This window comes from Artibeus jamaicensis, unplaced genomic scaffold (assembly GCF_021234435.1).
Source record: "Artibeus jamaicensis isolate MK-2021 breed Jamaican fruit bat unplaced genomic scaffold, CSHL_Jam_final contig_464, whole genome shotgun sequence".
In the NCBI taxonomy this organism is placed as follows: Eukaryota; Metazoa; Chordata; class Mammalia; order Chiroptera; family Phyllostomidae; genus Artibeus; species Artibeus jamaicensis.
In genome coordinates, this window is record NW_026521842.1 from 14360036 (window position 1) to 14385104 (window position 25069).

General features: G+C 38.9%; 1 protein-coding gene across 1 annotated transcript in view; it reads right to left on the reverse strand.

Moving 5' to 3' along the window:
- HYDIN (HYDIN axonemal central pair apparatus protein) overlaps positions 1–25069 on the reverse strand; it is a 339107-nt gene that overhangs the window by 144257 nt on the left and 169781 nt on the right. Inside the window, exons 22-23 of the mRNA XM_037154186.2 lie at positions 3299–3537; positions 273–531 (exon numbers count right to left, since the gene is read on the reverse strand). Of these exons, the coding sequence (XP_037010081.2) occupies positions 273–531; positions 3299–3537 (498 nt within the window). The remainder of the gene's footprint in view (positions 1–272; positions 532–3298; positions 3538–25069) is intronic.

Consider the following 25069-nt stretch of genomic DNA (forward strand, 5'->3'; position numbering starts at 1 on the left):
CTGGATATTGGCTGGTCACTGCTGCCTCTGGGAATGAGAACCTGCTTTAATTAGCATTTCAAGGTTGGGTTCATGGTAGCTGTAGAAACAAACATAAAACTGAGCAGAGCTGAACTGTAAAAGCAATGAGTGCTGCCATGGTAACTCGGGGCTACACGCAGGCCTTCAGAAACCACATCGTTTCTTCAGATAAATGTCAAGGAACTCGCCTGAGAAATACAGCAAAGATTTATTCGGGAGGAAAGCAGGTTCTAAGCATGCTGTCCTCTTACCCTGGGAGTAGCAGAATAGCCTTCAAGTACCACATCGATCGTCTGCTCTGGATACAACTCCATCCTGACGGGATGGAGCTGAAACACAGGGCTCTGGGGGTCCCTGGGTGCCTGGGAGCCATGGCGTGGCGGGTGGCTGTTAGCAAGTCCTTTCTTGCTCAGCTTGTTCTGGGGACAGAGATTTTCGTTCATCCAGTACAACTGTTGGATGCGACGTCCCTTGTTGGTCAACTTGAAGTTGTAGTAACACATGTTCAGGCTGGAAAAGAGGAGGCAAATATTGAGAGAACTCAACTTTGGGATGTTCTGTTCAGCTCTACACCCTTGGGATTTACCCCCTGAGAAGTAATTTAAAAGTGAACAGGGAAATAGATAATTTTTAATGTAGGAAGGCTCCACCATAGTGCTAGTAGGAGCTACCAAAGCAACGGGACAAAGTAGCATCGAATCATGGGGTCCATGAACTAAAGTCAGACACTGGGGTTTGGCTCCTGAGTTGTCATCACCAGGGAAGGGACCAGGGGAAAGACTGATCCCACAGAAAGGCTGTGGCTCAGTCTTTCCCAGCAGGTCAAGCAAGCCACAGAACGGACAGCCACAGGTCATGTGAAAGCTACTCTAATTCATGAAAAACGGCTAGGAGAACAGAAAAGCGAAATACCTACTGGAGGAGAAGCTTATCTTAAATTGGGTCGAGCAGATTTCTACTGACTGAGTGAAATGTCTTGTGATGGGCTCAATTTGAAGGGAACTTCAGAGAGAAATAGCACATATCCTCTAAGCCTTACCGAAGCTCAAGGGAAGTGTAACAGACCAGAATACCTGCTGGAATGGTCGTTTTTCTCAGACTAGGTTGCTTTAAAGATGCTGCTGTTTCACTTCCTCATTCATCTGTTCCCCAAGTAGTTATTAAGGACTGCGTGATTGTTTAGCTCTCTGTTAAACACCGGGATTTCTGAGACCTTGGAGGTGGTTCAGATGTATTTCTGTATGGAATTTTCTTTTACCAATTTATGAACTTTCAAAAAATATATTTTTTTCAGGGAGAAAACTCAGCTCGTGATTTAATTAAATTAAAAAGTTTTTATTAGGCTTTGAAAGTTTATACCATCTGTTCCTCCCTAGGAAATGATATCATGTCTAATGAGTAATTTGCAGCATCAGATAAATGAGTATTTGCCAGTTGTCAGGTGTAATAATTTCATCCTAGATATGTGTCCACAGGGCATGCTCAGTGGAGTCTTCAGTCGGTAGTTTGTCTTCATGGCTAAGAGTAGGCTTTGGGGAAAACAACATGTAACACACACTGTTTATGAAGTAAGCAGGGTCTCTGCAACTTATTTACAGTGTATCTTTCAGACATCGCAGCAACCCAGTGATAATAAGCATACTTCCTCATATTTTATAGATGAAGAAACAGAAGTTCTGAAAATTTAAGGGAGTTGTCCAAAAACATGCAATCAAAAGAGGTGGCAAATGGGTATTTTTGTAGACCTGCATGTCTCCCAGTGGGCTAACTTTTCTGTAAAGGGCTGAATAACTATTTTGGACTTTTTGGGCGACACGGTCACTGTCACAACTACTCAACTGCCCACTCTAGTGTGAAAACAGCCATAGAAAAATACATGTATACAAATAGGCATGGCTGTATTTCAATAAAACTTCATTCACAGAAACAGTGGGCTGTAGTTAGCCCACCTCTACTTTTGAGGATTCTTTTGGAGATTGCTGGCATCATGATTTTATGTCAAATAGAATGATGAGGTTTAGGCAGAGGGGAAATTGCAGCTAAAAATTCACAATTTGCTTCCATATTCATAGAAAATTATAGGCTAAACCTCCCAATTCCAGGCAAGTGACAGAATATCATTTGGGGCTATTTGACACTATTTGTCGATTACAGAGAACGTGTAATGAAGTCTGGTTCACAGTACATTGTTTCTGTAATTATGTTTGAGTATACTCAAAGAAGCTTGGAAATAGAAGCATGGAATGCATTGACAAAGTGCTCCAGCTTATGGCTGAAAGGCAGGCAAGGAGGAGCATTTTCTATCTGGTTGACACAGAAACTGTAACGGAGGCTTCTGTGAAAACAGAATTCATGCTGATTTGTGGTATCTGCAATCCAGTGTCATGGGCTGTGGATGGAACAGAGGAAAGAAGGAGTGGATGGGTTTGTGGGGAGGGCTGCTGACTGGTTTTGGTTCAGAGCATCTTCTCTAAGCACAGTGTGTCCATCTTGGTTTCAGAGCCTGCTAGGCCAGAAGGCAGAAGCAGCCCTTTGAGATCTGGTCACTGTACTGCGACGCACAGGTGTATGTTCAGCTGGCCCCCACAGCTGCAAACCCCTCTGGGGAACCATGAATAAATCCCCACACACATCCTCACCTGTTAGCATTCAGGCCTTGTACATTTTTAAAGCCACATTTAGATCATTCTGCCCTAGAGGTGTCTATACTCTGCCAGCTTTTATTTAAGTATTTAGATGCTGTGTTTTTTTCTGAGTGATCAAGCAGAGCCAATTGCAGGCACCTCAGTGCTATAGTCAGGAGGCAAGCAGACAACATAATACCAAAAAAGTTACTGGCTTTGTGGCTCCTGATAAGAAACATTTGCAATAAATGTTTATCTTCCTAGTTATACTCAGGTTACCCCTAACATGCATCTGTATTTTCTACATACATGGAAAGGTATTAACAGTGTATTGGAATCAAAGAGGAGAATCATGGTTGAGATTCTAAGTTAGTCACCAGAAAGGCACTGTAAGTTTGAGAGAAAATGTACTTCCTATGGACCATCTCTTCTCTAGCACAGAGGGACACAGCTTGGAGAATGTAGCCAAGCTGTGACTGGGATGTGCCTTCTTATGGCTGATGCATCCATCTGGAGGGGGAAATGGAGAGAGGACAGGGAAAGGATGAAGCAGTTTAGTGCTATTTACTTAAAAGTAATTTTCTGAAGTAGAGGTGATGCTCAGCTTATATAACATACATATCTATGAAAATTCACCCACAATATTTCCCTACCTAAAATATGCTCCCAAATTGATTTCCGGAGCAAAGGGCTTATCTGAAACAATGGTGGAACCAATTCCTGAAGCCTGGACTGGAATCCGATAGGTGTTGCTATTTTTAATTTCCAAAATGACTATGTCTTTGAATGTCACTATGTCATTGATGTTGGCGGTCAGTGTCAGCTGAACCTCATTTTCCGGGGGAACAACGCCTTCGTTGGGTTCAACTGTCCAAAGGGAATTTTTGTGTGCCTGTAACACAAGACGAGAAGTTAGTAGTGAAGATGTTCTTGGCTTTTTCTTCTGCACATGTTGAAGCCCTTTATACTTCAAACGGCTGGCACTGCAGAGCTCAGTATCAGAGACGAACATTATTTTTTTCAAACCAAAGCGGTGGGGTGTTTGTTGGCTTCCTTTTTTCAAAAAGCAATCTGATTCTGGAGAGTACAATTCTACTTTTGAATGCTCTGTGAAGATTCTTTACATCTCTTTCTCTAGATGACAGTCCAGTTCTCTAACAAGCTGCTACTAATTAACTTTTAATCACCAAATTCTGAGATACCAGCAGAAGGTATAACATCCTTTCTGAAATTCAGAATTTTCAAAAGACAGGTTTTTCAAGTGCAAAGTTTCCATATTGTTATTTGTGAATATAAACAACTTTTGCTAAACATAATATGTTATTGTGTTTATTCTATTATTCCATAATAGTAGAGAGAATTTCATTTGCTAAAATTCCAAACTTATTCTGAAATATATGAAAGTGAAATCAACTCCCATGAATCCATTCCCTTTAACTGATTAGATCCTCACAGCTCACTCTCTTTCCTCCTTAAGAAATTTGGCCAAACAATAACTCTCAGGGAAGCCTGCTGTGATTGTTACCTTTTAAACCGAAAACCTTCCCCCTGGACTCCTGATCCCCTTTCCCCAGTTCTATTTCCCTGCAGCACTTACCATCTTCTAACACATGCGCAACTGACTTGCTGAGCATGTTTGTCTGTGCCCTTGCACTGGAGTATAAACTCTCCATAAAAGGGGTTTTTGCCATTTTTGTTCTTGCTAGTGGTGTTGACTGACACAGCCCCAGCACCTATGCCTGGCACCCGGTAGGTGCTTAATAAACATTTGGCACATGAAAGAATGTATCTGCTTTTTGATCAAACCCTTTGGTGTTAGAGAACTCATTTCTCATGTAAGGTAACATACCAGGCAACTCAAACTTTTGATAGCTCTCCTTAAATTAAGTAGAGATATGCTGAGTTTTTGTTTTTGTTCTTTGTTGGGGTTTTTTATGACCTTCCATATGCTGGCATTTGGTACACTCCCTTGGAGCTAAAAAGAATAAATTGAATCTCTCCCTCTTTTGATTAATAGTCCTTCAAATCCTGTATCCCAGCTTTAGAAGAAAACTCATATGGCACAATCAAGCTCCTAAGTAAATTGAAAATTTGGTTGAGGTGTTCAATCACAAACAATGACTCAGGCTATAAAAGAATGACTCATGCTATAAGCATCTCATTTAATCTAAAAATAGAGATTCTGCTCCTTTGTTGGTGATCTATTTTTCTCAGGTTGCTTTTATGATTTTCTCCTTATCTTTGATTATAGTGCAGGTTCACTATAATATGCCTAGTTGCAGGTTTATTTGCACATTCTGCTTGGAATTTGCTACCCTTCTAGAATCCGTGGTTTGATATCTTTTATTTCTGGAAAATTCTCAGCCATTATAAACACTGTTTCTGTCTCCTTCTCCTTTCCTTGTATAACTCTAATTATATATGTGTATGACTTTCCTAATGTACCTTCTCTGTCTTAGCCTCCTGTGTGCATTTTCCAATCCTTTGCTCTCTGTACTTCCCTTTGGATGACCTCTTCTCAGTTATCTTCCAGTTTACTAATTCTTTCTTCAGCTGGGTGTAATTCACTGTTAAATACACCTATCAAGTTCCTAATTTTGTTTTTTGTATTTATTTTTGAAAGCAGGTCTTATTATTTATCTTTCTTTTTATATATTTCTCGGGCTATTCAGATCTTTTAAAACTCTGATGATATTTGATTTATTAGCTATTCCTAGTCGTGTGAAAATTTGATAAGCAAATTGTTTTTGAAGCTTTTCAGCTAACTATAACAAATACATATTCAATGGCCCAATGTTGTGGGAGACACGAAAGTGCCCAAAGACTATTCCTGGCCTCTGAGGAGGTGGTGGTAATGACATCCAGGCCTCCAACAGGTAAAAAACAAAAACGCAAGGCAGAAATGCAAGGCAGGGGGGAAAGTGCTTCAGGGAAATCTAAAAAGCAGGATGCTTTTCCAGAACAGACAATGTTGAAACCCTTTATTACATGACAAATGTACCAGGCACAGTTTATTTTCCCTCCAGTTGTGAAACTGGGCTTAATTATCAGGTAGGATGATTCTTAATTGTATCATGCTATTGATTTTAAAACACTCAAATTTACTCTATTCTAATTTCATATATAAGCAATGATCTCAAAATTAACAAAAAGTACATCCTTATTTTGATTACTATATCATCTCAATCAATTTTGATCGTGTTGTTTTGTTTGGGGGAAGAAATTACTCAGAATTACATATATGAATTAATATTTATAGAAAATATTTAGTGACTGCCAACAATGCATTGGGAAAAGGCCAAAAAAAAAAAAAAAAGGAAGAGAGATGTGTGATAATTTAGAAACTTCCAGGATAATAACTGAGAGGCAAAGCTAAACTCTCCAACTCATTGGGGCAGAGTGTGATTATCCCCTCATGAGTCTTCCTTGGTTTCTCATACTCATTCTGAGTGTGGTAGTTCAGAGGAAAAGAAAGAAAAAGCACACAGAGGAAAACAATGCATTTAAAAACAAATGTAAAATATACTTTGTGTGATGGATTTGAGAGGACATAGCAGTCTAAAACTTTCCTTCCTTCCTTTAATTTCTATGGTGTGCTTCCCCTAGCAAAAGGAAAAAGAAAGAAATGTAAAATACATATAGCTCTATGGGTGCATAGGTACAAGGTAAGGCTACGAGTCAAAAACTTCTTGACAAGTGGAGGGTGGGTTTGGAATAGCACTGCATTGATGATCACTGTAAGTAAGAAGAATATACCCTGTAATTTTTAGGCAAGAGTTAGAAATTTTAGCCAGGCAGAATCTTCTAGGCTAGCCGTGCCTTGGAATGCCACCAAAGTCCAGGTCTGGCCCCATTCCAGAGTCAAAACCCGGATCTGCTTCTGATTGGTCCCTCTTTCAGGAACGTGCTCACGGCTATTTAATAGAGAATCTAAAATTTAAAACCAAATGCCAATTTCCCAACTAACAGTTGAAGACAGACCAGAATGCTAATTACGTTTCATCCTGGTGTGAAAGTCTATATGGAAATCAATAAATTGCATTTTAAAATTTGAATAAGTTAAATAAAGCAAAGGAGAACAGTTCTCAAGATGATAAACTGTTTATAATAAGGATGTAGACAAAAATTTATTTTAATTTTGGCACTAACAAAAATGATAGATTTAATTCTATGTCAAAAGTCCTATCATTACTCCTAATCTCTTAATACGGCACATCTTTAGAGATATAGATATAAAACAAACATTAGTTACTATACTAGATAAGCTAGGGCTGAGATGGAATACTCATATGATAATTATCTCCATTTCAAAAATATTTGTGGAAAATATGTTGATTTTTGCACAACTCAAACTATTTTTCTAAAATTTTCTCTCCAACCTTCTACTCATAGTTAATTAGCCCTAGTAAAGTACTAAAATATTAAGAGAACAGTAAGCAAAGTCTGTCTTTCCAGAATGTTATCCTGCATTTTAATTTTATCTTTAAATATTCTTAACAAAAAAGATAATAATCCTCATAAATTTCATTTTCAGGATTACAGACTGAGTGTTGGCAGGAGAAACTACAAGGACTGAATGTCACTATATTCTGCTCGTATTTAAGTTCAAGACATAATCTCTAACGTGCATTCTTAATTCACATTCAGGAGACATTCATCACCTGATGTATTCATCCTCACCCAGGTTTTTTGAACAATCTGTCTTCGTCCATTCACAGCAGTGTGGGCCTTTCCTACCACGCACTTCACAACCCCCACAGCTTCTACCCGGGACCGAGTCCAAAGCTGCTTCTACAGTTTTAGATGTTTGTTACAGCAGCACCCCACTCTTAGCACCAATCTCTGTACTGGTCTGGGCTGTGAAAACAAAGTGCCATGGACTGGATGGCTTATAAACAACAGAAATTCATTTCCTGTTCCTGAGGCTGGCAGCCTAAGATCAGGGGGCCAGCACCACCAAGTCCTGGTGAGGGCCCTCGTCTGGGTGGAGGACTGCCAACTTCCACGTAGCCTTACTTGGGGAAGGACAGAGCAGAGGAGGAAAGCTCTCTTAGAAAGTCTCTCAAAATCGCATTCACGAGGGCTCCCCGCTCATGACCTCATCTAACCCTAATTACCTCCTTAGGGCCTCACCACCTAATACCTACCCTTGTGGGGTAGGGTTTTAACATATGAATTTGGGGGAACACAATAATTTCATCTATAACATTCACATTGAGCCCCCTAAATTCATGTTCTTCTCACATGCAAAATACAATCTTCAATTCAGAAGAGGAATATAACCAGCATCCAACCAGGCGGGGACCTTGACCTCAACTTCCAGCCTCGGGAACTGTGAGAAATAACTTTCTGTTGTTTGTGAGCCACCCATTCTGTGGTGCTTTGTTAGAGCTGCCTGCACTAAGGCACGATCCCAAAGTGAGATCCTTAAAATTCTCTGACATATTCATTATAGAAAACCACACAAAAATGAGCCCTGAAATAGCTATAAATGTGAATTACATTTCCTGCAGATATTTTAAAATGAATCAATGTAACTTTATTTCATCAGCATTTTTGTTCGATAGGAGTTTTTGACTTACATTATTTTCAGTCCAACCTACACAATTAGAGCAGTGCATAGAAATAAATTTCTCACGCTTAAGTAACCTGCCTACCTCCTTACTTAGAACTACTTGTCTTTCTTACTTTCAGTTTTAGAATCTAGGCTACTATTTTAGATAAAGTAATACTAGCTGCTGTAACAACAAAAAGAATAACAAAAACCTGATACTCATGGCTTAATACAACAAAAACTTATTTCTGGTTCACATGAATTTCAAGTGCTGACAGGCATGAGAATGGGTTTTGGTTCCATTCATTCAAGGACCCTGACTAAACAGATCCTCACATGTTCCACTCGTGGTTTCTAAGCCACTCTAGACATTGACATTCAGTTGACCATCAAGAAAAGGAAGAGAATGGGGGATCGCATGCTAAGATTTTGTGCACCAAGCCTAGAAGTGGTATGCAACACTTCTTCCCACTACCACTGTCCAGAGTTCAGCATGCAGATGCACCTAACTGCAAAGGAATCTGGGAACTGTCTTGCTCTGGGTCCAAGAGTAAAGGGACAAGGACATGGTGAACTGCTAGCTGCTCTGCAAAGCCGCCTTGCTGGTTCCGTCTACTGCCATATCCTTAGGTCCACTCCTAACACCCCTGGGTCTCAGATTTCAAAAGGTGAAGGGTTCACTCCAACAGAACATAAAAGTGGAAGCATAACTTGGTATTTCAACTCCTGTGGGAACTTTAGGGCTGAAGTTCATATGCATCATATGCTGTTAGGACAAATAAAGGGGCAGCTAGAAGAGAAAATAAGAATGTTTTAGGCAAGATAATCTCACACTGTTGGCCCTTTTCCGAGATTTGTGGCCTCAGAGCACTCTATGTAGTTTTTCTCCTTATTAGACTCTGCTTACAGTTAAAACATAAATCAATGCCATTTTTGTCTTTTTATCAAAAAGTAAATGCCTTTCAGAAGAGGGTACTGTCAATGTCATCTTTCCCATTCTAACTATTTATTTTCTTCCTCCAGACAGGGGCACAGGTCAGTCCTCTGGTACGAGGAGAGGGTGTCACCTGCGTAAGCTATTTCAAGCCAAGGGGCACTCGTTTCCGAAAGATGCATATGCCATTTCTGTTCTGATTCCTGCTGACGCAGACTGGCTGCTCCCAAAACAAGACCTGAAGTTGGTCTCTGGGGCTGGATTGGTGAGTCTTCTCTTTGATGAAGTTTATTAATCACTGTTTGGCATAAAACCAGGCGGCAAAGTGCATCACAGAATCCAAGAACAAGGCACATTAAAACGCCAGCTGCTAACATCCTGGATTATCCTTACTGAAAGTCAGACTCTGAATCTCCCTGACATCCTGTGTTGCTTTGGTATTTGACTTTCAGGGATGTCCTTTGTTTTTCGGCAGGATTTGGTCTATGTGACATTTTCTGTTATCAGATGGCACATTTGACTAAAGAAGGAATGGGTGAATGATAATCATCATCGCTGTGGATGACATTCAGTAGCCTTTTCAAAACCATGATACCTCGAAACCACAGCGGTGGGAAACAGCTGGGAAGGAGGGCTCTGAAGGAAAAGAGGTGTGGGTTGAGCCCCAGATCTGCCACTTTCTAGCTACTGAACATGGGGCATGTCACTCGGCCATGCCCAGCCTCAGTTTCCTCCTCTACAGCTCTGGACACTGACTGTACCTTCTGCATAGAGTTGCGGTGATGGTTGAATGAGGCAATGCGTGTAAAATTTGCAATAATGCCTGGCACGCAGTTAAGTCCTCATAAAAATGACCCCTGTTGTCATCACTTTCCCCAAAGCTGAAACACCTCATGTGACATGTGATTATGGACTCAGTAGTGTTTACTAAAAAAATAGATTACAAAATGGAGAAAACCAAGATGGATGCTAAGGAAGCATTTAACACATAATACTCTTGCCATAAGAGAAGCACCTGACACGGTTTATGGTAGGTAGAATTGTAAGATGACCCACAAGATCTCCATCTCCTGGGGTACAATTATCTTCTCCTAGTTATTTAGTCAAACGCTAGTCTCGATGTGGCTGAAAAGAGATTTCTATTTTTCTTTTTTAGGTGCACAGCATAGCAGTTAGACATTTATATAATTCACACAGTGGTCCCCTGGCAAGTCTAGTACCCACCCGACACCAGACAGAGATATTACAACATCATTGACTATATTTCTTATGCTGCTGTATTTTGCATCCTTGTTGCTATTTTATAACTACCAATTTGTACTTCCTAATCCCTTTACTTTTTTCATCTAGCCCCCAACTCCCCTCCCATCTGACGACCATCAGTTTGCTTTTTTTGCAGATATAGTTAAAGTCCTAAATCAGCCTACTTTAAGGTGAGGAGAGCATCCGTAGTGAGCGTGACTTATTGAGGCAAGCCCTTAGGAGAGTTCGGGCTCTTCCTTGTGAAGAGGTTCCAAGGCTGAGAGGGCTTGTATGGAAGAGGCTGAATGGCAGGGACTGTGGGTGGCTCTACAGCAGTGGGAAGCAGTCCCCAGATGACAGCTAGCAGGGGAATGGGGTTCTCAGTCAGTCAGCTGCAGGAAAACAAACTCCGCCAACACCTTGAGGGGGTTTAAAAGAGGACCTTTCTCTGGTCAAGCCTCCTCTAAGGAATGCAGCTCAGCCAGCACCTTGATTTCAGCCCTCTGAGACCCTGAGGAGAGGACCCAGCCACGTCATGCCTGGGCTTCTGAGCCATGAAAACAGATGACTTTGGGTTGTTTCCAGCCATGGAGTTTGTGGTAATTTGTTACTCAGCGATAGAAAACTGACGCAGATGGAAAAGGTGAAGAGATTGAGAAGTACAGACAGGGGGTGCAATAGCCACAGTCAATACTGCAGTAACTGCATAAGGTGCTGGTTGGGTATTGGAAATACCAGGGGGACAACTCTGTGAAGTATATGATTGTCCAACCACTATGCTACGCACCTGAAACTAATATAAAGTAATACTGAATATAAACTGTAATTGAAAAGAATATTTTAAAGAAAATAGAGGGTTTCATATATCTGTCCCAAAGATGCTAAAAATGAGTTTTCCTAAGTTTTCCACCAAAACTCCAGTAATGGCTGCCCTGTGTGTGTGTGTGTGTGTGTGTGTGTGTGTGTGAGAGAGAGAGAGAGAGAGACAGAGAGAGAGAAATGGGGTGAGAAAGCCAGAGTCATTAGAGCAGCCCGTGAACAGCACGAACAGGTTGGTATGTGCATGTGTGAAAGCAGGAAAAATTGTGATCTTCCACAATCCAGAATTTCATGCCTGCTGGTGACGTGCTTTAAGCCCTCTCCCCAATGTTTCACATATCTAGAGGTAACATTTGCTTTTTACTTGATGATAGGGCATCAGTGCACTTCGTAGGCAGCGCCCAGCTCCCAAGGCAGAATAGTCAGAGCTTTTATAAGCTCCCTTAGCAGTATTTAATATTTGCCATGAAAGACAGAAGCGAAGGCTATTGTTTGCACATGTCGTTTCTGCAATAAATGAGAGTGGATGCAGGCAGGCAGACCTCCTGTTCTGTGGTGTTAATGACTATGAAGCTTGAAGGAAAGAGCAATCTGCACTTTTCTTCAAAATGACTTGTTTACCAGTTGAAATCTGTAAGAATTTCCTTCCATGGAATGAGAGCACACAGTCACAACAGGAACCAATGTGCAGAGTGAGGGATTTCTTTAGGATTGTACCATTATCTCAGCAGATAATCCATTCTTTGTGGCACACGGACAATAAACAGTCACTGAGACCTTTCCTTTTTGTCTCCTAAATGGCACCTCTACTCATGGTTTCTGCCGTGAAGTGAGTCACTTTGCTGCTTAAAATAATTAACTGAGAATTAGGAGATGAAATGCAAAAGAATGGTGCTAGAGCTTTGCAAGCCACACGGGAGGGGGTCATAATGAAAAAGTGGGCTTTACAGTCGGTCACGTGACTGGCAGTCAACTGTGGGCTCTGCCATTGATAGGCAACCTTAGACAAATTTTAAAATTTAGATTTCAGTTTCCTCATCTGTCAAATGTGCTACTTGAAGATGAAATAGAACAGGTGCCAAGCATCTAGCACTGTTTCTCCCACAGAGCAAATACTCAGTAAGTGGTGACTGTCATCTTTCAAATCTTCACATCCTGGTCTCCTTCCTGCTTGCGCTCTTCCCAATCTACCCTGTTGGCAGGATTCTCTTTCGGAGACCTGGTCCTGCTCCTGTCCTGCTGAAGACACCGGAAGGATGTCCAGTGTCTGAACCTGTGGTGCTGAATCTTCCATCCCCTCTGGGAAAGCTATGGAACCCCTCCCTCCCTAGAAAATGAACACGTACAACCCTCCCCAAACATGTACTCCAAACTTCACATACAATTCCCAGGGTTGATGGACCCCAAATGTGGCAGATATTTGTCTGTTTGAAACATTACAGCCTGCAAAACAAGACTGGTAGGTATGCCAGACCGCCTCTGGTCTGGAGGATCTACCCCAATTCTTCCTAAGTGGGCCCCGGTGCTCTTTTCCAAGCTCACTTGTCAGTTTCCAACATGCACCCTTGGCGCCAGCGGCACCAGGTCATTCGTTCTTCCCCTGTGCTGTACATCGGCACTGCATTTAGCTCTGCTGCTCCCTGGAAATGTACATCCCATTTCCCCATCCTCTTCCTCTTTGTCCTTTAAGTCTCTACTGAAATGTTCCTACCCATGAACACTTCAAATTTCATAAAAGAATCATGAATCACACCACCCTCTATGCTTACATATAATAATACCACACTATAATATTGTATTGTTCTTATATTTGTTCCTTTTTTGAGACTGTAAACTCTTTGAAGAAAGAGACTGTCTTATTTATTTTTATGCCTTTCATTCCAGTTAGTAAGTACAGTTAGCACTGTTAGTACTAGGCAGGGGGAAGATGCTCAAAAAATACTTATTTTTTGGTCAATAAATATACAAAAAAATGTTCAGCATCACCAGCAAGCCAAAGAAACACAAACTTAACCAACAATACAACATTTTTTCATCTGACGAATTTGGCAAAAATAGAATGTTGGCAAGGGTTTGGGAGAGGGTGACATCTTTCAACTCTGCTAGGGGCAGGATGTAAAGTGTTACAAAAGTTTTGGGTGATTATTTCATAAGATGTAACAAGACTTTTAGTTATGTTCATGCCACTTGATGCAGCGAATGATTTTTAAAAATCCAGTCCAAGGAGACAGGGATGTGAGCTGCGATGTGGACAGGAGCACTGTTTACGGCAGAGAAACCGGACACACTCCGAGAATAGGGAATGTGTTAAATCGACTGTGCGGGAGCCACGAGCTGCGATCAAGTCAGTCACTGAACGTGATCTGTACAGAAATATCCCTTAATAATTCATGTCAGGGTGATGACACGATATTGGTGAGTAAAAATAGCTGTTAATAAAATAGTATCATCCAGTGGAAGAGTACACAGATAAACGCGAACACACGGGACAGTTTTGAAAGGCATGCACAGAAAATTCAGTAGTGGTTATCTGCAGAGTGGTGCCGGGAGTGACTCTTCCCTTAACTTCCTCTCCTTTTATAAAGACAGTGTTATTTGTGTAACAAGAAGACACACTATATTGAATAAATAACTCATTCTAAAAGGATATGATCACTCTTTCTCTTTAGGGTCTGTTTAAGTTTAACTCTATCTTCTCTCTTGGTTAAGCGTAATTCCCAGTTTGTTTCTTAGAAGCTTTTCCTTTAAAAATAAATAACACATATACAGTGTAAAACCCAAATAACTTTTTTAAGTATTTTTTAAAAATTTTATTTCTTTATCTTTAGAAGGAAGGGAAGGAGAGAGGGATAGAAACATCAATGTGTGGTTGCCTCTTGTGTGTCTCCTGCTGGGAACTGGCCTGCAACCCAGGCATGTATCCTGAATGGGAATCGAACCATGGTTGCTTGGTTTTCAGGCCCGTGCTCAGTCCACTGAGCTACACCAGCCAGGACCCAAATGGTTTTAAGGGCAGAGTCTTTCTTTCTCTCACGCCTGCTCAAGGCCACTAGCTACCAACCCCAGAAGCCACCGTTAGCAGTTTTCTGCATATCTTTCCAGAGACACTTTATGACTTAAAAAAAAGCATATTTGCATATATACTTGTTCTTACAAAAACGGGAGCATATTTATATATACTGTTCTGCAGCATGATTTAAATACTATTATGAAGTGTACACATACACACAATTTACAGGGTCGGATGGTTCTAGAAAAAGCATGTTGCAAAAAACTCTCCTGCCCTCCCCCATTATTCCTACCCTTTGCCCATTAACAGAGGCGACCACTGTCAATTCCTTTAGTGTTTTCTCCTGGTGTTCACCTCTGTATTCCTGGTAAAACACTGTCACTTCCTAAATTTTCGGTTTGAGCTCTATCTATGTGCCTCTATGGAAGACGGCGGTAGCTTCTTTCTCTCCCTCTCTCCATACTTCTTTCTCTCTTTAACTTTCTCCTCCTCCTCCTCCCAATACAGTTAAATTTTATTTTCTGATGGGATAAACATTTGCATGTACACCATTATGAACATGCAAATAACCATTCATGGAGGAACTCTCCATTTCCTTTCTTGTATAACTTCCATTTTCCTCAAAATTACTGTCTTTTTTTTTTTCATTTTTAATGCATCCATCATGGATTCAATCTCAAACCCTCAAAGAGGTAAATCTCCTCTCAGTACTTTCCACAACACGAGAGCCTCTAGCAGTTGATTCCATCTTCTCGGAAACAACGTTCTCCTGGAGCCATTTACTCTGTACCTCCTGTCTGGACGGGCTACTCTCTGGGCCTGGGATTTGGCCAGCATCCTAGGAATGCAGCACTGATGCTACTTAATGCATCTCCTCCTGTCTCTGTTCATTATAGAAAAGTGTTGTATCTCATCTCGTACTAGCTTATTAATAAACATGACTGACGGTCTACCGTCAGCGCACAAATAGGCAGAATAGACTCTTTAGCGGATGATGACAATGACAGCCATCCCTTACATGTGACATGAGATGATAACTTAGTCAATGTGGGCTGCTCTCACGCAACACCTTTCTATTTCTTAAACAACCCTCAGGTAAATTTCTCTCTTTCTCCTTTCCTTCCCCTCTCTCTGAAAATAAATAAATAAAATATTAAAAAAAAAAATTTATTTCTCACAATTCTGGGGGGTGGAAGTCTGGGATCAGGGTCAGCACACCAGGTTCTGGTGAGAGCTCTGCTTGCAGGCAGCTCGGTCTCCCACTGCGGCTTCACAGGGCAGGGGAGCCCTCCGGGGCCTCTTCTGTGAGGACACTCATCCCACTCATGAGGACTCCACCCTCCTGACCCAATTACCTCCCAAAGGCCTCACTTCCTTCTACTGTCACACTGGGCATTAGGGTTTCATTATATGAATTTGGGGGGGGGCAGACGGGACACAAATATTTAGTCCGTAACAGTTGGGTTGATGATGATGCTAGGAATGGAGAAGTTACACATTTTTATGGCAAAGGGAAGAAGGGATTTAAAAAAGAACACAGTTGATCCATATAAAAGAGTTTTACCTTAATCTCACTCTATGGTGACAAGTATTAACTGTATGCCTGAATAATAATTAATTAGGAAAAAAACAATTTGCTAAAGCTAATTAAAAGCTAGAACAAGCAGAATAAAGATGAAAAGGCCTGCAAAGCATGCAGGAAGCCAATACATTTTTCTTTTATTTTCTGGGCAGCTCATTAGTGACAAGGTACCAAACCTCCGCCTTGCATTTTGGCTTTAGCTTATACTCAGACTAATCACATTCAATCAGCAGAGCTGTCACTCTAAGTTCGGGGCAGGTGTTGACCAATCACATTATCTAATATTCAATCACCTGCTTTCCTTCTGTCAGTGTAGTTTATAATCGATACGACCTGCTGAAATCTGTCTTCTGGGTTTCACATTTAGCTTTGTCCAAGTACAAGGGTCTCAAACCCTTGGGTAGAGGTGGAAGGCTCACAGCTTGTTGTCAGGCACCAACCTTGGCTGCTGGAAGTTTCTTGATTTTACTGCCACTGGTGCCCTCTTGTTACTGAATGAGTCACTTGATATGAGTCAGGAAAAACAGAATTCATTTTGGAGTAGCTATGACTTTTATGTGGTAAAAGAAGAGATGCCAACCATGATAGACTATGATGTTCTCTTTTTAATTCCTTATTCCTCTGAGTTTATGTTATAGATCTTACAATTAAGGTGAAGATATAAGAACTCTGCTCTTATGCCCACTGAAGACACATTTTGTCATTCTTTAGTAAGTGTTCACTGGTAACATACAGAGTGGGGGAAAATAGTTATGTTTATGGAAAATAACAATAATTAATAAATCATAATACAAGAAAAAACTCTGTTTTGGGTACTCAACTATAAACCTATTTTTGCCCCACCCTGTATAAAGGACTATAAAAAACAGTTGAGAGGACTGACTATAATATAATGAGTTTAAGCTGTAAAGTATGCCTTCTACTCTTTTTCTTTTTATCACCACTGGTCATTTAATTAACATCATACCTCATGATAATAACCTTCCATCTTTACCAGATTACTTGTTTTTTTCTTAGACACACAACACTACATAGGCATTAAAATGTGTACATGCACTGATTGAGTTGTGAAGCTTAAAAACCATTCTCTTTTCTTGCTTGTTATCTTCTGATTTTTCTTATGTGTTTTCTCCTTATTTATATTTTTAATGCCTTCTTTAATTTTGTTTTTCTGTGCTTTAGAAATAATCAGCAGCTTGTCATCTTTTATGCTCAGTCTATAAGACCAAACACTTCATAATTATTTTGATTAGTTATGTCAGGCTGAATAGTCCTTGGGCATCACATCTGTTAGGTACAGCACGTGGTTAAGGACTTTATTCAGCATACAGCAGAATCAATATGGCATTGATATAAATTTCTTTATTGTAGCAGTATGCCTTCCACTCTTAAGACACAGAAAAAAAAGATAAATTTTTGACAAAAATTAAAAACCTGGCATAGTTGTATTTAAAATAAGATAAACACTGTATGGACCAGAAAGTGGAACTGAAACAAAAAGCCATAGACTTCCTGGGCTCTAGGTCCTAAAACCAGAACAGGAAGCTCAAGGGAGAAAAATGGAAACCAGAACGATCCTGCAGGAAACAATGGATAAGGACCAAGGTTCCCAGCCAAGAGTGCTGCCCTGCATTCAGAGGAGGCTGAACAAAGCTGTGACATCCGTTAGGCTGTATCTCACACACAGACTTGTGCCAGGGGGGTGGATGCGATGGTGGTGAGCAGAGACTGCCATGCAAACAGACCCTGGGCCAACCCACTGTGCAGTAAAATGACCAACTCTGTGATTTCTCTAATATCCCCATGGGAAAAGGCTCAATACTTGATTCTGAACTAGTGGTATTTGTCCAGGGTGAAGACAAATATAAAAAAAAGGCTAGACAGGGAAAAAATACTGAGAACAAGAAAAAAGCATATTCCTCACTGGTTTAATTTATCATTTAAACTTCCAAATGTTGATAAGGAGAACTGCAAACATCAGCTAATGGATTCATTCTTTTGTTTTGATTGTTGACACTATTATAGATGTCCCCCATTCCCTTTTGATTCTTGCACAATCAATAGAGCTGGCTAAAATTGATTTAAAAATTTGCCTGAGAACTTAAAAGAAATAGTGTATATATATATATATAAAACAAAGATTATGAAACAAAAACATGGAGACATAAATCAAGAATTGTGGCTATGAATAGCCAATTATATATGTTGGAATTGAAAAATAGTCACTGAAATGAAACTTACAAAGTAAATAGATATGTATAGTGCCCTGTAAGTACAAAATTTATCAAGGGGATCATTTCATGAATTATATAAATGTCTAACCTCTATTCTATATACCTGAAACTAATACAAAATAACACTGAATGTCAACTGTAAATGAAAAATAAAAATGAAAACGTATAGCGATAATATAAACTCTAGACTTGCCAGAATCAAAGACAGAATTTATAAATTGGAGCATATCACTAAGGAGGCAACACAGAGGGATGAAGATGTGAGAGATATAAACGAGAAATAAACAGCAGAGATTTGGAAGCAGCCCAAGTGCCCATCAGTAGATGAGTGGATAGAAAAGCTGTGGGACATTCACTCGATGGAATACTGCTCAGCCATAAAAAGAAAGCAAATTTTAACTTCTGTGACAGCAAGGATGGACCCAGAGACATAAGTGAAATAAGACAGTCACTGAAAGACATATATTATATGATTTCACTTATATGTGAAATCTAATGAGCAAAACAAACAAACAAAATAGAAACAGACTCACAGATACAGAAAAGAGACTGACAGCTGTCAGAGGGGAAGGGGTTGAGAGGCTGGGTAAAAAAGGTGAAGGGATTAAGTAAAAAACCCTCATAGACATGAACAGTATGGTGATTATAAGAGGGATGGGGGTGGGGGAGGCAAAAACGGGTAAAACAGGGGTAAATGATGATGGAAGGAGACTTGACTTTGGATGGTGAATATACAATATAATATACAGATGATGTATTATAGAATTGTATACTTGAAATCTACATTTTAGTAATCAATGTCATCCCAATAAAGTCAATAAAAATAAATAAGAATGAGAAATAAAAAGACACGTAGAGTTGCATAGAAATGTGTGTATAATATGTATACATACATATACATATATATACACATATGGATGTGTGTTTCTCAAAGTAGAAAATAGAAGTAATGGCAAAGAAAAAACATTTGAAGAGATAACTCCAAAAACTCTCTAGTATTTTAGGGTCAAATCCTCTGATATATTAAAGGGATATTAAGAAAGTTAAGAATAAAAAATACAGTCTTAATAGAAACTAGTGAGAAATAAAAATTACTTAATAAAGGCATAATAATCAGAATAACAGTATAATTTTATCAGCAACAACTAATGCCAGAGATCAACTTCAAAGAAAAAAACAAAACTGTCAAACAGAAATGTTATACTCAACTAAACTATCATGCAAGACTGAAGGAGAAATCGAGATATAGTTTAATATACATAAATCATGAGGCCTCTAGCCTGGAACTTAGGATATAATTTAGCAGAAAGAAATACAAATCAAGAAGGAAGCAGGGAGATAAACAAAATAAGAAAAGAATGAAGAAAACTCAGCAAAGTATTTTGGCAACTAGTGAGTAGCTTATTACTGACTGACAGAAATCAACAACTTTGTGGTAAAGAAGAGGTCAAAAATTCTACACAATAATAAAAAATGATCAAAATAGGAAAAAGTTAAGGGATAGTAATTGTGTGATAATATCCTTGTCTTATATTTCAGGAGAACCAAATACTCAATTCTTTCATTTTTGTTAGAAAAAGATATAAATTTTTTAAACAATGTAAGTCGAGCTACTTAAATTAAAGAAATAAAATATATAGCTTTCAAACAGGAAGTTTTATGTGAGGTAATAGTGTTTGGACAAGGGCTTAGAGAAATCTATTCAATACAAGGCAGAAAGGGAGAAAAATAAAGATGGAAGAAAACAGCATCATATATAGAAAACGACATGGTAGAAGTTAGTCCATACATATCCATGATCACAATAAACTTTAAAAGGATTTGTCTTGGTAAATAGGTTGAATAACAACTTTCCAAGATGTCTGTGTTCTAATCCCTGATATCTGCAGATATATTACCTTACTTGTAAAAGACAATAAAATGAGATTAAGAATCTTCAGATGAAGAAATTATCCTGGATTATTGGTCTGGGCCCAGTGTAATCCAAAGGTCCTTATTAGACGGTGGCAAGAGGGTCAGAGTTAGAGAAGATGTAGGGATTAAAACAGAGGTCAGCAAGCAGAGAAGATGCTATGCTGCTGGCTTTAAAGACGGAGAAAGGGGCCATGAGCCAAGGAATGCAGGTGGACTCCAGAGGCTGGAAAAGGCAAGGAAATCCATTCTACTCCAGAGTCTTAAAAAGGTACACAGCCTCATAGGCATGTCTTGGACTAGTGACCTTCAAAACCATAAGATAATAGATTTGTTACAGCAGCAATAGAAAACTAATACACTTAATTAAAAGACAGAGTCTATCACCAGATTTTGAAAAATCCAGTCACATACTATTTAAAAGATGTAAGCTCTTAAATCAACATACACACAAATCTGAGATCAGAGAAATGAAAGGATATACCAGGCAAACACAAATGAAAAGAAAGTTGACGTCGTGATATTATAATCAGGCAAAATAAGATTTAAGGTCAGAAAGCATAAATAGGCTAAAACAGACAATATATTACATAAAAAGAAATAATATACCAGGGAGAAATAAAAGTCATGAAATATATAAGGCAAAAATTGGCATAATTACAAGGAGAATTGGAAAAGTGAAAATTTGATAAAATTCTATCAGAAACTATTATACAAATAACCAGTAAGGCTGTAAAAGATTTGAACAATACAATCAATAAGCTTGATCTAATATGAACCTACAGACAGATAGATGGTTAGTCTGTTATACTCAATAACTAGAGAATATACATTCTTTTTTAAGGTCATATAAAATGTTTATAAAAACCAGTGATAACATTATCCCCCAAAACACAAATTTGAAGGCCAAAGGTCATATAAACCATGTGTTCTAACTTCATTATAGTTAAACTAAAAGTTACTTATTAAAATTCTATAAAAGGGGAAATGTTAATTATTAAAAATATGTACCCATCTATATAACTCACATATTAAAGAGAAAATCACAGTAGATAGCATAAAATATTTATAGCAACTTCCGGCCCAGATGGAGGTGTAGGTAGACACACTGTGCCTCCTCGCACAACCAAAATAAGGATGACAACAATTTAGAAACAAAATAACAACCAGAACTGACAGAAAATTGAACTGTATGCAAGTCGAACAACCCAGAAGATAAAATAGACACATTCATCCAGACTGATGGGCTAGGCAAGACTGAGGAGCAGGACAGACCTCACAGCCCAGGGTCCCAGAGCTGGGAAGTAAAGCCTCTAACCACTGATTGAAAATATCTGTGAGGGTTAAGGTGCCAGGAGAGACTCGCAGCCTCACAGAAGAGTTTGTTGGAGAGACCCACAGGGTCCTAGAATGTATACAAGCCCACCCACATGGAAATCAGTACCAGAAAGGCCCAATTTGCTTGGGGGAAGCAGCAGAAGGGACTGAAATCTGACAGAAAGTGGAGTGAGTACCATTGTTCCCTCTCAGACCCCCACCCCTACATACAGCGTCACAACCCAGCCACGTGTGTTGCCCAGCCCTGGTGAACACCTAAGGCTCTGCCCCTCATATGTAACAGGTATGACAAGATAAAAAAAAAAAAAGGCCCAAACAGAAGAACAGATCAAAGCTCCACAGCAAATACAACTAAGCAACCAAGAGATAGCCAACCTATCAGATGCACAGTTCAAAGCACTGGTGATCAGGATACTCACAGAATTGGTCAATTTGGTCGCAAATCAGATGAAAAAATGAAGGCTATGCTAAGCGAAATGAAGAAAAACGCACAGGGAACCAATAATGATGGGAAGGAAACTGGGACTCAAATCAAGGGAGTGGACCAGAAGGAAGAAAGGAACAACCAAACAGAAAAGAATGAAGAAACAAGAATTCAAAAAAATGAAGAGAGGCTTAGGAACCTCCAGGACATCTTTAAATGTTCCAGCATCCGACTTATAGGGGTACCAGAAGGGGAAGAGGAAAAGAAACAAGTGGAAAACTTATTTGAACAAATAATAAAGGAGAACGTCCCCAATCTGGCAAAGGAAATAGACTTCTAGAAAATCCAGGAAGCTCAGAGAGTCCCAAAGAAGTTGCACTCAAGGAGGAACACACCAAGGTACATCATAATTATATTAGCCAAGATTAAAATGAAGGAGAGAATCCTAGAAGCAGCAAGAGATAAAGAGACAGTACTCTACAAAGGAGTTCCCATCAGACTGTCTGCTGATTTCTCAAAAGACACCTTACAGGCAAGAAGGGGCTGGAAAGAAGCATTCCAAGTCATGAAATCCAAAGACCTGCATCCAAGATTGCTCTATCCAGCAAAGCTTTCATTTAGAATGGAAGGGCAGATAAAGTGCTTCTCAGATAAGGTCAAGTTCAAGGAGTTCATCATCACCAAGCCCTTATCATATGAAATGCTAAAGGGAACTACCTAAGAAAAGAAGGTAAAAAACATGTATAGTAAAATGACAGCAAACTCACAATTATTAACAACCACACCTAAAACAAAAACAAACTAAGCAAACAACTAGAATAGGACCAGAACCACAGAAATGGAGATCACATGGAGGGTTAGCAACAGGGGAATGAGAGGAGGAGAAAGGGGGAAAAGGTACAGAGAATAAGTACCATACACAGTAGGTAGAAAATAGACAGGGGGAGGGCAAGAATAGTATGGGAAATGTAGAAGCTAAAGAACTTATGACACATGGACGTGAACTAAAGGAGGGGAATGTGGGTGGGACGGGGTGTGCAGGGTGGAGGGGAATGAAGGGGGGAAATGGGACAACTGTAATGGCATAATCAATAAAATATATTAAAAATAAAATAAAATATTCATAGCAATAGAAAGAATTACAAACAAAAATGTGTGCTTTGCAGCTAAAGTGTTGCATAAAGAGAATATTTATAAACTTTAAATGTACTCTTAAACTCAGATTTAAAATATAAAAGCTAAACATTCAAATTAAGGTGCTTAAAAGAGAACAAAGTAATTGTACAGAAAGTCAACAGGAAAAATGGTAAAACTGAGCAGAAATTAAACATATTAAATCATAAAACAATATTTGGAATAATTTAATGCAAATACATTTGTAACCTTAGATAAAATAAAATTTTTCTAGAAAGATTTAAATGTAAATAATCATTATAGAAAAAAAATCATTAGATAAAACTTCCTTACCACTCCTGCACACTTCCCACCCTCAATAAGCAGACCAAGATCCTGTGACTAAATGGATTTATCATCAAGGAGTTGATCCTATTCTGTATAGGTTATATAAAGATCTTTTCAAAAACTGAAAAAGAGATAGAGGTAACTCATAAAAATGCAATTTCTTGATATCCAAACCAGAAAAGTGCAATGTAAAAAAAATGTAAACAAATGAGTGGGAGAATCTAAATAATATGATAGAAATGACATCAGCAGTGTACTCAAATATTAGCATACACCCCAATATGTAAAGGTAATGCACAACCAGAAAATCTATTCATTTAATTCACCATATTAACAGAAGAAAAGTTGTATCATCTGACTAGTTATGGAGAATCCATTAAATGTATGTTAGAGCAGAAAAAATCATATCATCTGGCTAGATATAAAGAATACATTAAATTTCAGCACATGTTCATGATAACAAAGTAGGAACAGATGAGAATTCCTTAATGTGAGGTAGGTATTTACCAACAATCTGCAGGAGATACTAAAGTAAAACATTTGAAGCTCATTCATTAAGGTCAGGAATAAGACAGAGATGCCCATTCTAACTTACTCTGCTATTCCATATTACATTGAAGATTCTATCCAATGCAAAGAGGCTAGAATAAGAAGTATAAAGACGGAGAAGGATGCCTGCAGATGAGAGTTTACCAACAATTAGAACAAATTAAGAGATGTGTGACAAGACTGAAGGCTGATAAGAGATAGATGGATTATATAAAAATCAATAGTGTTCCTGTATATGATTAATATATAACTAGAAAATGCAATGGAAATAAAGTAGCATTTATTAGAAGCAACTCTGAAGAGATGACCAGGGATGTGTAAGACTTCATTAAAGGGCATAAAAAATCCTAGGAGATATTCAGACTACTTACAGCAGTACTACTGTTTGTTCTCTAGGTGTGTGACTTTGGACTACTTATTCACCATCCTGTGAGTCATTTTCCTCATCAGTAAAATACAGATAATAATAAAACTCACCCAATCAAGTTGTTGAGGATTACATCAAATAATACACAAAAAAGACTCAGAATAAAAGTTGATACATACTAGGTGTTTAGCTATTACTATTATTACCATTAAATTGTACCATTGAAGACAGTGAGGGTAATAACACTGGGGTAGATAAGTGGAATACTATGGAAAGCTTAGAAACACACCCAGGTGCAAATCAGATTTGGTGTACAATAGAGAAGGCATTATAAATCCATGGAAAGAGAAAGGGCTGTTAAGTGTCGTAACTGGTGAGAGGACAACTGGCTTTCTTTATGGAAAAAAAAAAAAAGACTTCACTCACATTCCATATAAAAATAAACTTAACTGGACTAAAGACCTGAAAGAGTCTAAAATGATCTAAACAGAAGAGCAGAAATACATTTCTTAAACCACAAATAAAAAACAGACGCAAGAAAGTAAAAGATTCATAAAGTTGACACCAAAATTTAAAGTAGCTTAAAAAATCCAAAACTCCATTATAAGCAAAAGGTTAATATCCACAACATACAAAGAACATCCACAAACAGATCATTGGTAATAGGTAATAGACAGACAAGGATACCCAGATGAAAACATTTTCAACCTCAACAGTAACAAAGGAAGTATAACTTCCTTAAATTGTATTTCACTTTCAGAGCAGCAAAAACTAAGTCTGACCATACCAAGTTTCAGCCCACCAGGGACAGAGATACCTCAAACACTCCTGGAAGGACACATCGACATAATCACTCTGCGGAGTAACTTGGCAATATCTAAGGAGGTTGAAAATAGACCCATCTTAAGATCCAACAATTCCACTGCTAGAAATATACCTTATATAGGTATATACACTCAAAAGTATATGGTATGTTGCATATGTCCACAAAGAGACATA